Raw genomic sequence first — 15,245 nt, forward strand, 5'->3', positions numbered from 1 at the left:
TGTAACAGTCATGTCAACTTAACCTTTGAGTGACATGTTTGGTGTTGAATGTGAGGAGAACTTAGAAGTAGAAGTAAGAATCTTTTCATGCTTTAACTCTTTTTTATTTCCAAGTAGATGGAAACAGCTCACAGTTCTCTTTCTGCCTTTTCTTATTCCATTTTCTTCCTTGCATATTTCTCTCTCTCTCTCTCTTTTTTTCCCCCCTTTTTTGTTTGCCCAAGCTGATGTGGAAGTCACTATGTAGTTTCAAGGCAGCCTGGAATTCACAGCAATCCTCCTATCTCTGCCACCAGAGTGCTAGGATTAAAGGCATGCACCACCACGCCTGGCTTCCTTACATATTTCTCTACTTTCTGCAAATGTAAGGATTCTTCTTTCTGAATATTCCCAATACAGTATACATGATATAGTAACCTACTTCATCTGTATATACAGACCTCTTTCTTTCCCACTTCAATGAGATTAATTCCCAGATATTGACATATTTTTTTTTAGAGAGAGACACAGATAAAGAGCAGACAGAGTGAGTGAGTATGGGCCACTGCAAATGAACTCCAGACACAGGTGCCATATAGTGCATCTGGCTTATATGGGTACTAAGGAATTGAACCTGGGTCTTTTGGCTTCACAGGCAAGCACCTTAACCACTAAGCCATCTCTCTAGATCTTCCTTCTTTCCTTCCTTCCTTCCTTCCTTCTAAATATTTATTTATTTATTTGGGGGAGAGAGAGAGAAAGAGAGAGAGAAAATGGGTGCACCAGGGCCTCTAGACACTGCAAACAAACTCCAGATGCATGCACTACCTTGTGCATCTGGCTTCATGTAGATTCCTGGAGAATCAAACTTGGGTTCTTAGGCTTAACTACTAAGCCATCTCTCTAGTCCCTCCTTGTTTTCTTTATCTTCCATTGTTATTTTCATATATGTTACAGAAAGACTGATTTGAATTTACACATTTTTCTTGAGCAATAACATAATCCAATATTCTGCATATATACAAACTGGCCTTCTATGAGTACTGGCTTTAAGGATGACCATGTATTGGAATAGACAGTATTTTGTGGGGGAAAAAAAAAAAGACCTGTGTGTTTTGGAATCACATACATGTACTTGAGTTCCAACATCACACTATGGCCTTAATTCAGATTTAGCAATAAATATTTTAGTTCTTATGATATCTAGGTATTCTGATATGTATCAGCAATCTCCCTACCTCCGCCTCCCAATAATTAAAGTTGTACACCACCATACCTGTCTATGGGCCTCATATTTAATTGTCAGAAGTTCGAGCAAGCCATATAGAAGAGAAGTAAGATGGTTTTAGACAGGAATTACTCTGTAAAAAAATGAAATGATGTAGCTGAGTGACCACAGGCATTGAGAAGTAGAGGATATGGATGAATAACCAGGGATGGCCTTTCTGACACACTGAGATGAGACCTGAACGGGGGTTGGGGGTGGGAACTAGTTACTGGAGAAACTAGAGACAAAAGGAGAGCGAGCAAACAAATTCAGAAGTCTGTGGGAGAGTAAGTTTGAAACTCTTGAGGAACAGAAAGTCCACAAGATTGTAGCTAGTGAACACAAAGGATGAGTGATAGGAAATACGATTGGAACTCTTAGCTAGATTCTGTGTAGACATAGGCAACAAGTTTAGATGTGAACTGTGATGGAAGCTGTTGGAAGGTTTAAGAGGAAATAACAAAGGGGTATAAATAAGTACCAACAGCATCCAAAAGGAGATGTCATGTAGTATTGTGTGTTTGGAGCTCAGTGGTTCTCTAAGGACATCATATAAAACTAGGAAGAGAATGGAAGGAGTCTTAGGGCTGAGTGCCTTGCCATTTTATTTTATTTATTTATTTGAGAAAGAGAGAATGGATGCACCAGGGCCTCTAGCCACTGAAAACAAACTCCAGATGCATGCACCCCCTTGTGCATCTGGTTTATGTGGGTCCTGTGGAATCGCACCAGGTTCCTTAGGCTTTGTAGGCAAATGCCTTAACTGGTAAGCCATTTCCCCAGCCCCCTGCTTTGACATTTTAATTAATGTTAAATGAAGAATAAGAATTTAGCAATAAAAACTTGAGAACAAGCTGTTAAAATGGGGGAGATGATAGAAATATAAGTGATGATACTAAGTGCTTTCTTAGGGCTGATTAAAAGAAAATTAACATGTGTAGCATTTTATAGCAGAAGCTGAATAAGGCTTAAAATGAATTTCAACTGGTGAGTAGAATTTCAACCTTTAGTACTCCAATATAACCTGTCTCTTTCTATTTCTAATGTATCAAAAGCTAGAAAGTCATCTGTTCTCAGTTCAGCTCTAAAAGGAAATAATCACTGCTCTTCTTTGTGTTTTTTTTTTGTTGTTGTTGTTGTTTTGTTTTGTTTTTGCTTTTTGTTTTTCAAGGTAGGGTCTTACTGTAGCCCAGGCTGACCTAGAATTCATTATGTAGTCTCAGGGTGGCCTCGAACTCACGGCTATCCTCCTACCTCTGCCTACTGAGAGGTGGGATTAATGGCGTGCGCCACCACACCCAACTTTCTTCTGTTACTTTACTCTGCATTTTCTCTCATCTTTCTGTCCCACTCATCATAAACAGTCAGGTTCTTTTTTTCCTATAACAGAAAGCAAGTAATGGCAACAATTAGAAACTCTTCCCATCCCATGATTTCTTTTTCTTTTTTGTTTTTGTTTTTGTTTTTGTTTTTGTTTTCAAGGTAGGGTTTCATTTTAGCCCAGGCTGACCTGGTGCTCATTCTCTAGTCCCAGGCTGGCCTCAAACTCATATCAGTTCTTCTACCTCTGCCTCTTGAGTGCTGGGATTAAAGGCGTGTGCCACCATAACTGGCTGCAGCTGTATGATTTTTTATTATTGTTAAGTAGAAACTTTGTATGGACACATCATGTGTTGGTGTCATCATTTTCCTTTTCCTGCTCCCATTCCTTTAAGGACCCTCCTCAGCGCTGGTATTCACCTTGGGGTTGCGGGTTATGAGTGAGAGCAGCAGTTTGTCATCATATGGGAGGGGGCGGGCTGTGCCTCTGGATTTTCCCTCCAACTCTTTGGCTCTTAGATCTTTCTGCTCCCTCTTCCTCAAAGTTTCCTGAGCTGTGGTGGGTGTTTTAAGTCTGCTTTAGTGTTGAGCTCTCTCAGTAGCTTCTGGATTCTGCTTTGGCACGTGTTGAATATTCTCAGTGTCTGTCTCCATCACTGGTGCAGGCTGTCAGGCTCCCCATGGAAGCAGCACTCTTGCTCATCTCACCAGTTCCTCTGTGGTTTCACCTGGCCCCCGGCTGATGTGCGAAGGGTGGTTTATCTCCTTGGTTCCCAGTTCTCTCTGCCTTCGGAAAAAGCAAAACATGTTCTCCAGTGGAGAGCTCAGCACAGGTTAAATGGTTGTTAATTAAGAGAGAGTTTGATGGATGTAGCCTCTCTTTTGGTCAAAGATTAGTGGGAACTTCTCATTGGACTCCGTGATCTTGGTCTTCATAGGATTCTGACTCAGGTCCTACTTTCAGGTATGTGTTCCTTTCCACTGAGTGGATCTCTTAGCCAATCAGAAAGCCATTGATTACCCACCTAGACCGGGTGCCACTATTGCACAGGTGTGTCCATTTCGTCTGGCTGGTTGCTTAGAGCAGTGTCCTGCTAACACACACCATTGTTGCCCACTTTCCCCCAGCAGCTCATGCAGCACTTTTCAGCACTATAAGGGCTGACCATCTGGGAACTGACTTCCTTCTAGATCCAAGTGGGTCTCTCTTAGTGTTCTGTGTTTACAGCATGTGGTGTCTTCAGCAATAGGGTTTTACCTTTTACCTTAGGTAGGTTAATCAAGTGCTTTGGCAAAAGTCTGTCTTGTTCTGGGGACCTTGTAGGTCACTCTGATCAGCAGCTCAATGTGCAGATGTATTTTTTTTAGATGTGTTTTATTGATTTATGAGAGACAGAGGGAGAGAGAGAGAGAGGGTAAGAATGGGCACGTCAGGGCCTCTGGCCACTGTAAACGAACTCCAGATGTATGTACCATGTTCATCTGGCTTATGTGGGACCTGGAGAATCGAACCTGGGTCCTTAGGCTTGGCAGGCATGGATCTTAACCACTAAGCCATCTCTCCAGTCCCAGATGTATTATTTAAGTTGACGTATTTACAGTGTTCGAGAGAGGCTAGACTGTGGTTGAGTTGATGTGCATAGTTCAGAAGTTAGATCCTCAGTCTGGGAGCTCAGGGTGTTTGTTGTGACCTCTATGTTACTCCCACAGTAGAATATTACTGGGAGTGGGAAGCAAACACAGCTGCTAGATATGACCTCTGTGCAAATGTTGTATTACCCAGTTTCCAGCAATGGTCTCTCTAACTTTAATAACTATTACAGGATAATTGAACATGGTAGTTTGGTGTGTACTAAGATTTTAGTTGCTGAGATTCAGAGTGGATGGGAAGTAAGGGGGATAACGATGAAAATTAGTATTAGATCAACTTTGAAAAAAAAATCAAGATGAGGAAAATAGCTGGGAGGGGAAGGTTGGGATACTGTTATGACCTACAGATTGTGAAGGCTATGGAAGTTAAGGAGTTAAGGAACAAAAAGGGGAGATTATGAGTGAGAAAGAGGAAAAAAGGTAGTAATGAAAGAAAAGCATATGAGTTGTGCATAGGAAGAGTAGTAGAGAGTGGTACTTGCTTGTAAAGCCTGATGGCCCATGTTCAGTTCCGCAGTACCCACATGAAGCAGATACACAAAGTGGTGCATGTGTTTGGAGTTCATTACATTGGCAGGAGGCCTTGCCACACCCATGCTCACTCTGTGGCTATCTGACTCCTTCTCTCTGAATCTCTCAAATAAATAGATGTTAAAAATTTACACAAAAAAAGAATAGAGAGTGCCCAATAATTAATTGGGTGGAGAAGCACACAGAACAACCATAAAACCTAACAGCAATATACCAACTAAAGCCAGGCCATTAGGAGGTGTACATGTAAGAGTGAAGATTGAAAGATAGAAAGCTAAGAAATAACAAACACAAGCCAACCAAAAAGGCAAAGTATAATAAAAGTATATTAGATTAAAAAGGTGCTATGTCAATATTTCTTCCTTGGCAGAATGGGTTTTACATTCATGATGAATTCGAGGCCTCTGATTATCCTAACTTACTACCTTTAGAATACTCCTCTCCTAAGCTAGGAGGCTCAGATCTTGATGCTTCAGTCTTCAAATCGTGATTCAGTTAATGCATCTTGTGATCTCTAATCTTTATCTTTATACTCATATCAACATTGTTTGTGGTAGTTTACTTTCTAATACAGGGTATTTCTTTTTCTTTTATTCTTTCTCTTTTTTCTTTTTTTTTTTTTTTTTTGTTTGTTTGTTTTGTTTTTCGATGTAGGGTCTTACTCTGGTTCAGGCTGACCTGGAATTAACTATGTAGTCTAACAGTGCCCTCAAACTCATGGCAATCCTCCTACCTCTGCCTCCCAAGTGCTGGGATTAAAGGTGTGAGCCACCATGCCCGGCTAGGGTATTTTCTTTTTCAACCATATTTTTTTCTGATTATATAAACAGTAAAATTGGAGAAAGTTTGAAAAATATAACCAGAACACTAAAAAAATCCTCAATACCATTGTTTCACATGACAACTATTATTAACCTTTTAGAATATTCTTTGCTATACTGTACCCCATCTGTATATATCTTTGTAATATATGCATTTTCATCTCTTCAGCACTTTTTTTTTCCTGGTTTTTCGAGGTAGGGTCTCACTCTGGTCCAGGCTGACCTGGAATTAACTATGTACTCTCAGGGTGGCCTCAAACTCTGATCCTCCTACCTCTGCCTCCCTAGTGCTGGGATTAAGGTGTGCACCACCACGCCTGGCCTTTGTTTTTCTTCCTTTTCTCTTTTTTGTATTTCAGGGTAGTATTTTGCTTCTAGTACAGCTGACCTAGAATTCACAATGTAGTCTCAGGGTGGCCTTGAACTCACAGTGATCTTCCTACCTCTGCCTCCTGAGTGCTGGGATTAAAGGTGTGTGCCACCATGCCAGGCTAAAATCTGAGGCACTATTTTTTTTTCTTCAGCATTTTCAAATAATTAGCAAAAGGTAATTCACTGTGTAGTCTCAGGGTGACCTCAAACTCATAGCCATCCTCCAACCTTGGCCTCCCAAATGCTGAGACTAAAGGTGTGTGCCACCATGCCCAGCTTTATATTCCTTTTTTTTTTTTTTTCGTATTTAATTATTTGAGAAAGAGAGAAAGCTAATGGGCATGCTAGGGCCTCCTGCCATTGCAAGCAAATCCTGACACGTGTATCTGGCTTTTACATGGGTAATTGAACCTGGACCGTCAAGCTTCGTAAGTAAGTGCTGAGTCATCTCCCTAGCCTCTGTTATATTGTTTGTTTATTTTTTTTCCAGGTAGGGTCTCACTGTAGCCCAGGCTGACCTGGAATTAACTATTTATTCTCAGGGTGGCCTTGAACTCAAACAGTGATCCTCCTACCTCTGCTTCCAGAGTGCTGGGATTAAAGGTGTATGCCACCATGCTCAACCCTATATTCTTTTTATATAATAACCGTGTACTAATACTAGTTTTTTTGAAAGCTGAAAGATATAAACTGATTTTCCCCTTTGTTTTCCTTGACCTTTCATATTTACTCAACAAAACAGTTTGTTGAACATTCACTACATATATCTGACTTGACAGCTTAGTGTTTGAGTGGAGCTTGTTATTTCCAGTGATAGGTAAAAAACAAGATTGGCCTCTTTCAAGAAAAAATTCCTTGGTTCTGGAGACGGAAGTAGGAAGATAATAAGTTCAAGACCAGCTCGGGCTACATAGTGAGTTTGAGGTCAACCTGGTGACTCTACCTTTAAAAAAAAGAGGAAAGAAAAGATATGAAAAAAGAGAAAAAAAAATCTATTGAAGTTTAAAACTTTGTCAAGTTTTGCTCAAAATTACAGTTTGTAGATAATCATGTTTAACATGATTTCAGTGTAGATAAGAATATGTTCAAAGTTTAGTTATTAGGCTAGATGATTTTCATTGTGTTTGCTGAGTTGATTTAGAACTTCATAAAGTGTAAAACTATTAAAATGCAAATCTATAGCTTTTATTATCCCTAAGTCAAAATTCAAAATATTCTGAAATTCCAAATTTTTCCACTATCATGTCAGAATTATGAAAATTTTTGGATAGGGGTCTGTAACCAGCAGTCTGTGAATGTATTCTGAAAGCTAACAAACTAAACTCTGAGGGTCCCAAGCATGTCCTTTAATAGAAATATCTTTCAGCAGATGAAAAACATTTTGCTTTCATTTCACAGGTTAAGAGCAGGATTATGTGATCGCTGTGCTGTTACTGAAGAGCATATGCGGAAAAAGCAGCAGGAGTTTGAAAACATCCGACAGCAGAATCTCAAACTTATTACCGAGCTTAGTGAGTTTTCTTTGTTCATTTACCAAGTTTTTAAAGCATAATGTAGCATTGTCAACGCCTACTAGAAAGTTGGTTGTAAACACATGAGTTTGCGTTTATTTCTTTATTTAGAGAGAAAGAGGCAGATAAAGAGAGAGAATGGGCACTTCAGGGCCTCTAGTCCTTGCAAATGAATTGCAGATGCTTATGCCCCCTTGTGCATCTGGCTTACATGGGTCCTGGGAATTGAACCTGGGTCCTTAGGTTTTGCAGGCAAACTCCTTAACTTCTAAGTCATCTCGCCAGCCCTGCATGTTTTGTTCCTTTTTTAAATTTAGGTAAAGTTTAAATGTCTTTCCTCTTTTGTAGATTTAATCTCAGTGTTATTTTAAGTGTAAAGGTTGTGTAAATAGTATTCACATTATCCTTAAAGTTTTAACAGTTACAGAAGCAGATTTCTGGGTATGTCTGGATTTTAAAAAAATACATTATTTATTTATTGGCAGTGAAGAGAGGGAAAAGTATGTTAGGGCATCTGCTAGCAAACTCCAGATGCATGTGTCACTTGGCATCTGGCTTTACGTGGGTACTGGGAAATGGAAAACTGAACCCTGGCTGAAGCTCTACAAGCAAGTGCCTTTACCTGCTGAGCCATCTCCCACCCCTGTGTTTGCTTTTTGGGTTTATCATTATATTTCATGCAATTTGCTGCATAGGGAAGTTAAACACAAATTTATGCTTAGTGTTCTACAAAAGTGCACACTTTGTTCTATTACAAGTACTATTAGAAGCATACTATTTTTAGCATTTCCTACCTATACAGTGCTAATATTCTCTTAAATTTAATATCCTTCTTACTCATTTTCCCTTCTTCCATTTTTCATTAAAAAAAATGATTTTCTATTTGTTTGTGTATGTGTGTGTGAGAGAGAGAATAGGCATGCTAGGGCCTCTAGCCACTGCAAATGAACTCCAGATGCATGTGCCATCTTGTGCATTTGACTTACCTGGGAACTGAAGAATTGAACCTGTTTCCATAGACTTGACAGTCTGGTATCTTAACCACTAAGCTGTCTTTCCATTCCCTAGCATATCTTTTAACTTTCATTTGTTTTAACTGTTTCTCTATCCTAATGCCCATTACCTGAATACTATATAAGCAGTTCACAGTCAACATATCCAAAATCTAACAGTCTTCTTTTCCAAACTCTTCTCACTCTATTTTCTTCTATTATATTGTTGCTGTGTAATTACAGGAACATATAAATATATGCCAATTATTTTAAAGAGATAAAGATAATTGTTTGTTTTCTATGAGTGAAACATTTTCAAGACCATAATATATACAGTGTGGTAGGGTATGGATTAGCAGGCTGTGTATGTATTTTTACCATCCTTGTTGCTATGGAAAAAATACCTGACAAGAAGTAGCTTAAAGGATGAACGGTTTATTTCAGATTATAGTTCAAGGTTATAGTCTATCATGGTGGTGAAGACATGGTGACAAGGGTATGAATCAGAGCTGGTCGCATTGCATCCACAAGCAAAGAGGGATGAAGGTTAATGCTTATTCTTCTTTTTATTCAGACTGGGTTCGAACCCAGCCCATGGAATGGTATCACTACAGTTAGGGTAGGTGGTAGGTCTTCCCACCTTAATTTAGCTTAATCTAGAAACTTCCTCACATGCATGTCCTGGAATTTGTCTCCTAGGAGATTCCAAATCCAATCAAGTTGCTAGATTAACCAGCACAGAGTGAATTTACTCTTTACAGCATAAAGCACAAAAGAACAGGTTAGTTAGCACACTACAGGAGGCAGGGGGCTTGCAATACAAGAGTACTACCTGCAACAAAAGTCTAGTTTTAGTTTATGCCCCAAGTTGTCACTACTGCGTCTAGTCTCATTTGTGTTTCCCAGGTTGAGGTGGGGTTTTGTTTTGTTTTTTTGTTTTTTGTTCTACAAGGCACGGTCTCACTTTAGCCCAGGCTGACCTGCAATTCTCTGTGTAGTCTCAGGGTGGCTTCGAACTCACAGCGATCCTCCTACCTCTGCTTCCCGAGTGTTGGGATTAAAGCCGTGAGCCACCAAAATGAGCTTATAATCTTATTTTTTGGTAACCTCTTCAGATTTAGGCAAAAATGCATTAATATTCCATCTGTTAAAGGAAGAGTATAGTCTGTGAAAGATTTAAAATTAGCTGTCTGTATTACTAGTTAGACCATGTATATTTTAAATTGCCCTACATGTTATTTGTGATTTTTAAATAAAGAGGACTTTGTGCACTTGGGAAGAAGTATTAAAACTTTGCCATGTAGCTGGGCGTGGTGGCACATGCCTTTAATCCCAGCACTAGGGAGGCAGAGGTAGGAGGATTGCCATGAGTTCAAGGCTATCCTGAGAATACATAGTGAATTCCAGGTCAGCCTCGGTTAGAGAAAGACCCTACCTCGAAAAACCAAAAAAAGAAAAAATTTTGCCATATATATCATGCACCTATTTCTGCCTCACTGGTTTTTAAAAAATATTTTTATTTATTTATTTGCAAGTAGAGGAGAGAGGGATGGAGGGAGAGAGAGAACAAACAAATGAACACACTAGAGTCTCTGTCCTATGAACTCCAGATGCATGCGCCACCTGTGCATCTGGCTTGCGTGGGTCCTGGGAAATTGAACCAAGGTCCTTCGGCTTTGCAGGCAAATGCCTTAACCTTTAAGCCATCTCTCCAGCCCCTTACTGGTTTTTTCTTAACTTTGTTTTATAACATGTATTATTAGCAAAGAAGTGTTATGTAGTTTTTGAACTTTTTATTAGCAACCTCCAGAAACATAGACAATATACCATGATCATAATCACCTGTCACTATCTCCTTTTCCCCCTTCCATACCCACCTCCACAGAAGCCCTTCTTTCCAGCTCTAGTCTCGTCTATTTTCATGTATCTTTTTTTTTCTTCCTATTATACAGGTCTTGTGTAGGTAGTGCCAGGCACAGTGAGGACATGAATATCAAGGCTTCTTTGCGTCTGGAAGAGAGTATTGTAAGGATTCCTTTTCCTTTGGCTCGTACATTCTTTCCAACCATCTCTCCTACAGTGGTCCCTGAGCATTGAGGGTATGATAGAGATGTCTCACTTAGTGTTGAACACCCCACTGTCACTCCTTCTCAGCACTTTAGTATGTTTTGAGTCTCCTCAATGTTCACCAGCATTCAAAAAGTAAAGCTCCTCTAACTAAAAGTGAGAGTAGCATTAATTTTGTTTATAAACAAAGGTGTTTACAGAGCACTTTGGTGGGCATAATATATGTAGTTGGCCAGACAAGAGTGGTAATTTCCCTCCTAGGGCTTCTGACCTCCCTAACCATCGGCTTTTATTTTTTGAGGTAGGAGTTAACTCTAGTCCAGGCTAACCTGGCATTCACTATGTTGTCTCGGGGTGGTCTTAAACTCACAGTGAGCCTCCTACCTGTCTCCCAAGTGCTAGGATTAAAGGCATGTGCCACCACACCCAGCCTCTACCATAGGCTTTTAACTAGGTTTTTAGTCTGAGGCATGAATTCCCTCCTGGGGAGCAGGCCTCAAATCCAATCAGGGAGCAGTTGGTTTTCCCCATAACAGACACGCCACCATTGCTCCATCTGGTACATTTTGCCTGTCTAGCCAGCCATAAAACTTGCAGGGTCCACTGCTGGTTAACACCGTTGGTGACTTCTTTCTCCAAAAAGGCTATATGCTGCATAACTCTTTGCAGCATTCTGATAGCGAGTCGGCAAGGAGGAGGGTTCCAGCTCAGGTTTAGCTCAGTTTCTCAGTCACCTGCAGCCCAAGCATATGAAGTCTTCAGCAACCCAACCATATCATCTAGTAGTTATGGTGGGCAACCAACAACCTTAACAATGGCCGGTATGTTTGAGGGGCATAAGGGGCTTCCCTGGCCAATAACTCCCTAGAAGTCGACTTGTTCTTATTTCCTGTTTCTGCACTTCCTATATCAGCTCACATACATACTTTCTTTGACATAAAGTCTTGGCAGCTTAAAGTCTGGCCCAGGTTGGCCTCCTTGCTTGTCCTTGTACTTGTGATCTTCCTGCCTTAAATTCTTGAGTACAGAGATTACAGTCATGTACTACCATGTCTGGCTCAGGTACCCTTTTTTATTAAATGATCACTTGACTTGTCATCTTACCCACACATCTTCCCTTTGGTATATGTTGTACTAATGCTAACAAGCAAGTCTGTCCATTAATCATCTGTGGGAATTGGTTTGGCCTGTATTTTTTGTGTCTCACTGTTGCAGTCCGGGTCTCATTGCTGGTAGAAATCACCCAACCAAGAGCAGCTTCTGGGAAATAGAGATTTATTTTGGCTTACAGGCTTGAGAGGAAGCTCCACGATGGCAGGGGAAAATGATGGCATGAGCAGAGGGTGGACATCACCCCCCTAGTCAACATAAGGTGGACCACAGCAACAGGAGGGTGTGCCAAACACTGGCATGGGGAACCTGGCTATAAAGCCCATAAGCCCGCCCCCAGCAATACACTCCCTCCAGGAGGCATTAATTCCTAAATATCCATCAGCTGGGAATCTAGCATTCAGAACACCTAAGTTTATGGGGGACACCTGAATTAAACCACCACATTCCGCCCCTGACCCCCATAAACTGATATTCATACATGATGTAAAATACAATGCATTCAGTCTGACTTTAAAAGTCCCCATAGTTTTTATCAATCCCAATGATGTTCATACATCCCCATAGTCCAAGATCTTTTAACTGAGCCATAATACCAACAAATAACCTCAAAAAACCCATAATGGCACAGAATAAATATTCACACTGCAATAGATGGCATTGGGCATAGCAAAGAAACATTCAACCAATACAAGATTTAAAACAACCAGGGCAAACATCAAACTCTGTAGCTTCAAGTCCAGCAACTCTAGCCAGTGACAAATCTTCAAGTCTGATAATTCTAACCAAAAACAAGTCTCTGGCATTCCAATTCCGCCCCTCCAGCTAGGCTACTCACAGTCCTGGGAAACTTCATTGGGGCCGGCAGCTCCTTGGCAGCCATCTCATGGTCCCGGCATCTCCAGTGGGTCTCCACTGCAAGCCACGGTTCATCCTCATGGCCCCATGGGTTCTCTGTGCAGGCAACCAGCAAACCCGCTTCCACTGCCCATGGCCATTTCCAAAACACAAGACCGTGTTGCAAACTCAATGACCCTCTTTCCAGCATTTCTTATACTCCATGATACCAAGTAGGGTGCCAATTTGTTAATCCAGGGGGGAATAAAGCAGACTTTGAAGAACAGGACACTCCTTGAGCACTCAGGCCCCTTCTAAAGAGTCTACATTCTTCTTGTTGCCCCAGCGCAGGTCAGCTAGCCCAGTCTCAAAAGTTGTAATCTCTCAGTTGCAGCAGAACGGGCAACAGTTCACCCAAAGATTTTTCTTTCTGTGCCATAGCCCTCTGCTCACACCAGTTCATTTCTACACAAAGCAACCCTGCACAACTTCTCAGGACATGGGCATAAGAGTAAACTTCTCACACAAACTGCTAGCCCAGTCCAAGTAAAGCTCTTTTTCACCCTCATAAGCCAAATGTCACAGTCCATAGTTCTTAATGCATTCAGGTCTTGCAGCTCAGACCAGAATAGTCCATCCAGCTGTACTTACAGCACAGCAAGGAGTCCCTTAGGCCAAGGTTTCAAATCCTCCCACATTCCTCTTGAAAATCAGCTCCAAAAGGCCAAAGCCACACAGTCAGGTGTCTAGCAGCAATCCCACTCCTCGGTACCACTTTACTGTTGCAGTCCGGGTCTCATTGCTGGTAGAAATCACCCAACCAAGAGCAGCTTCTGGGAGATAGAGATTTATTTTGGCTTACAGGCTTGAGGGGAAGCTCCACGATGGCAGGGGAAAATGATGGCATGAGCAGAGGGTGGACATCACCCCCCTGGTCAACATAAGGTGGACCACAGCAACAGGAGGGTGTGCCAAACACTGGCATGGGGAACCTGGCTATAAAGCCCATAAGCCCGCCCCCAACAATACACTCCCTCCAGGAGGCATTAATTCCTAAATATCCATCAGCTGGGAATCTAGCATTCGGAACAGCTAAGTCTATGGCGGACACCTGACTCAAACCACCACACTCACTCTAGCTCAGAATGTCTTCAAAGTCACAGCAGTTTTCTTGTTTCATCTGCCCAAGTGCTAGGATTATGGGCATGAACCACCATGCCTCACTACTTGGGAATCATTGATACAGTTGTCTTCTTAGCCTGGTATTAAAAGACTTATGTTGTCAATTATACCCAATCTTTCTTTTTCTCCACTAATTCTCTACATGGAATAAACTTTGGTCCAGCTCATTTGTCTCTTCTTTTATGAATCCATTTCTGATCTCAAGGCCCAAGTAGCCTCTTTTTTCCTTGGAAATTCCTTCATTCATGCCCTTGCTCCTTTTGATTATACCAAATGTGTTAAAGCAAGACTTGCTTCTTTGTTAGACTGTACTTTTCCTTTAAGCTCTCTTTTTGTTTGTTTTGTTTTTCAAGACAGGGTCTCACTTTAACCCAGGCTGACTTCAAACTCATTGTGATCCTCCTACCTCCCAAGTCCTGGGCTTTTAGGTTATTTTTTTGTTCCTCCTAGGAAAATAGTTTACTCAATGTAAGAAAATATTTTTTCTAGGAAATGATTAATCTTTATCAGTGGAGGTTGCTTTTGCTATAACTTAATTTCTTGGTTCTAGTCCTCTTAGTGAAATACATGCTTACCAACAGTGGTAACATACTAAACACTGATAAGAGTTTTGAACTGATCCCAGTGGAAATTATATCCTGAAATTGGGTTTCTGCTTTGTGAATTAAATAAGAATATGAAGATTTAGTGGAAGTAAATTTAAGCATATCCTACTTCAGTGAGATATTTAAATGACTGATAGCACAATTATCATGGAATTGTATAAGGAAGAAAGTTTGGTTTTATAAACGTGCTTATAATATGAAAATGGTTATTTGCAGGGCTAGTGATCAAACCTAGTGCCTCAGAGACATAGGCAGTTTGTTATTTTTGTTTCCAGACAAGTGGCTATCACAAAAATGGCCTTTGAAATTAGTAGGATTGAGTAATACAGATGAAATTCTTTCTTGTCCTCAGTGTAGATAATTAAACTATGTCTTTAATACACAAGGCAGTATCTTGTGCACACGAATATTATATAAAATTAGCACTTAAGTCATGGCATAGAGCTAGCACAATGTGAAGCATGGTGATCACCACCTAATGGCAAATCTGTGTTGGACAGTAACACCAGCGCTGAATAACATCATGATCTAGGGTTAGAAATCATAGCTTTTAGCTGGATATAATGGTCGTGCCTGTAATCCCAGCACTTGGGAGGCTAGGGCAAGGAGATTGCCGTAAGTTCAAGGTTAATTTGGGCTAAATAGTTTGTACAGGTCAGCCTAGGTCACAGAGTGAGATTCTGTCTCAGAAAACCAAAGGGAGAAAAAGAGAAACATCATGATTTCTTCATATGTGTTGACATTTTGAATATTAATATGGTATATCTTCTCTTTCACACTTTTAAGTGAATGAAAAGAACACTCTGCAGGAAGAAAATAAAAAGCTTTCTGAACAACTGCAGCAGAAACTCGAGTAAGTATTTTTCTCAATGGTAGCAGATTCTTTTCCTGCAACTTTTCTTTCTGTTATTTTATTTATCTGTATTATGTAAATAGTGTCTTTTTTTCCCCTTTTTCTGTCCTCCGTCATCTATTACAGAATGCTGATGGTAAATCTTTCG

General features: G+C 40.6%; 1 protein-coding gene across 2 annotated transcripts in view; it reads left to right on the forward strand.

The window, feature by feature from the left end:
- Rbbp8 (RB binding protein 8, endonuclease) overlaps window positions 1-15,245 on the forward strand; it is a 99,867-nt gene that overhangs the window by 43,041 nt on the left and 41,581 nt on the right. For both annotated transcript variants that reach the window (XM_045135148.1, XM_004654828.2), the window contains exons 5-6: window positions 7,339-7,451; window positions 15,031-15,097. In XM_045135148.1, coding sequence (XP_044991083.1) covers window positions 7,339-7,451; window positions 15,031-15,097 — 180 coding nt within the window. The remainder of the gene's footprint in view (window positions 1-7,338; window positions 7,452-15,030; window positions 15,098-15,245) is intronic.

This window comes from Jaculus jaculus, chromosome 15, assembly GCF_020740685.1.
Source record: "Jaculus jaculus isolate mJacJac1 chromosome 15, mJacJac1.mat.Y.cur, whole genome shotgun sequence".
NCBI lineage: Eukaryota > Metazoa > Chordata > Mammalia > Rodentia > Dipodidae > Jaculus > Jaculus jaculus.